Source organism: Glossina fuscipes, unplaced genomic scaffold (assembly GCF_014805625.2).
Source record: "Glossina fuscipes isolate IAEA_lab_2018 unplaced genomic scaffold, Yale_Gfus_2 100845, whole genome shotgun sequence".
NCBI classification, from domain to species: Eukaryota; Metazoa; Arthropoda; class Insecta; order Diptera; family Glossinidae; genus Glossina; species Glossina fuscipes.
In genome coordinates this window covers 1-1,439 of record NW_024005401.1, presented here as the reverse complement: position 1 = coordinate 1,439, position 1,439 = coordinate 1, and the positions used below count along the sequence as shown (strand labels likewise).

The 1,439-nt window shown below is 33.2% G+C and overlaps 1 protein-coding gene across 1 annotated transcript; it reads right to left on the bottom strand.

Moving 5' to 3' along the window:
- Window positions 1-1,152: 1,152 nt before the first annotated feature.
- On the bottom strand, window positions 1,153-1,433 carry LOC119644237 (40S ribosomal protein S2-like; the record flags this gene model as incomplete). Its single annotated transcript, XM_038043770.1, has 1 exon — window positions 1,153-1,433. A coding segment is annotated over one exon (237 nt), but the record flags the coding sequence as incomplete, so codon positions are not given.
- Between the last annotated feature and the right edge of the window lie 6 nt (window positions 1,434-1,439).

Genomic DNA, 1,439 nt, shown 5'->3' with positions numbered 1-1,439 from the left:
GCAAAAAATGAAATGAACGAGCGAGAAGTGGCCATTTTGCAAAGAAGCCGTACTGCATATATTGCCAGTTAGTTTAATTTTAGTGTTTTTATTCATCATCCTTGCGCTGAGGCCCACTTTGGGGTTTATTTTAGGACTGCCAAACATTTTTAATGACAGTTAATATTATAGAACAGACTTTTGGTCGTCGTCTGCGAATAAATTCGACGCATCTTTGCTTTTGGGTTTATGGCTGCCGACGTCGGATCGAATATATATTCGATATTCAAAAGAAACGTAAAGCAAAAAATACGTAAGCGCATATGTGATGCCATTAATGAAAGTAAAAACCATCTAATTCTATTATAACGAAATTTCAAAAAATGGTACGAAGATTAATAATTATTTTCCACGCTTTTCTGTTTTGGTGCCATAAAGTAAAAGAGTCTTATCAAACAGAAATTAACGATAAAAATGATTGGGAAATATTAAGAGAAGATTGTCAACAAATTTACAGTTGGGGCAGTTTATTGTTAGATATATTGAAAATAATGTATTTGGATTATTGTCTTGGTTATTTACTTCCTTTGTTTTTTCCTTGCTTTAAGTTATCATTCACACACCAATGATATTATAAATACGACCCCGTTTTTATTTCGACAAAAAATTTTGATTCAAATTATATACATTTAAAATAAAACCTGTCAATAAATGTGATTTTGTCGAATGTTACCATGCTTTGGTTTTTACCACAATAAGGAGATCGAAATCCGGATCGCTATGAAATCAATTTTGCAAAACAACATATTTAAATTTGATAAACTATAAAGGGGTGTAAATCTATACTATTTGTTTCTTAAATTTACTTCTTATATACGCAACAAATTCACCTATTTCTCAATCTATTCTATTTGCAAACTTCATTTTCTTTATCCTAGATGCACGAGCCACTAAGGGACTCGAGTTGTTAAACGTTGCATATTTGTATCCCATACAATATTTAACTCTAGAATTCTTATTTGTGTTTTTTTTGTTGTTTGCTACCAAAGATATGTTAAATATAAAAACCTTCCTAACAACAATGAAGATGGCCGCGCTGACTACCACCTATTCTTAAAGTAAATTGTTGTAGATTTCAAAATATGGCACTTTCCTGTTTGACACAAACAAATATTAATAATATGTATTAAAGCCTTTATTCCAAATTTTTTATATCTTTAAACATCAACATGATGACGAGCACCTGGTTTATCGGCCAAGAAATCGCTGAACTGCTGATATGGCGTCGAGCCTAAAGGCAATTCTTTCCATAGGTCCGGAGTTAAGTAGGCATAGGTTTTTGCTATAGCAGCATAAGTAGCCTTAGCAAAATTACCCAAGGTCCCGGTTGAACCACGGGCAGAAGTGTAACAGTCCTCAATACCAGCCATCATAAGCAATTTCTTAGGGACGGGGGCAGA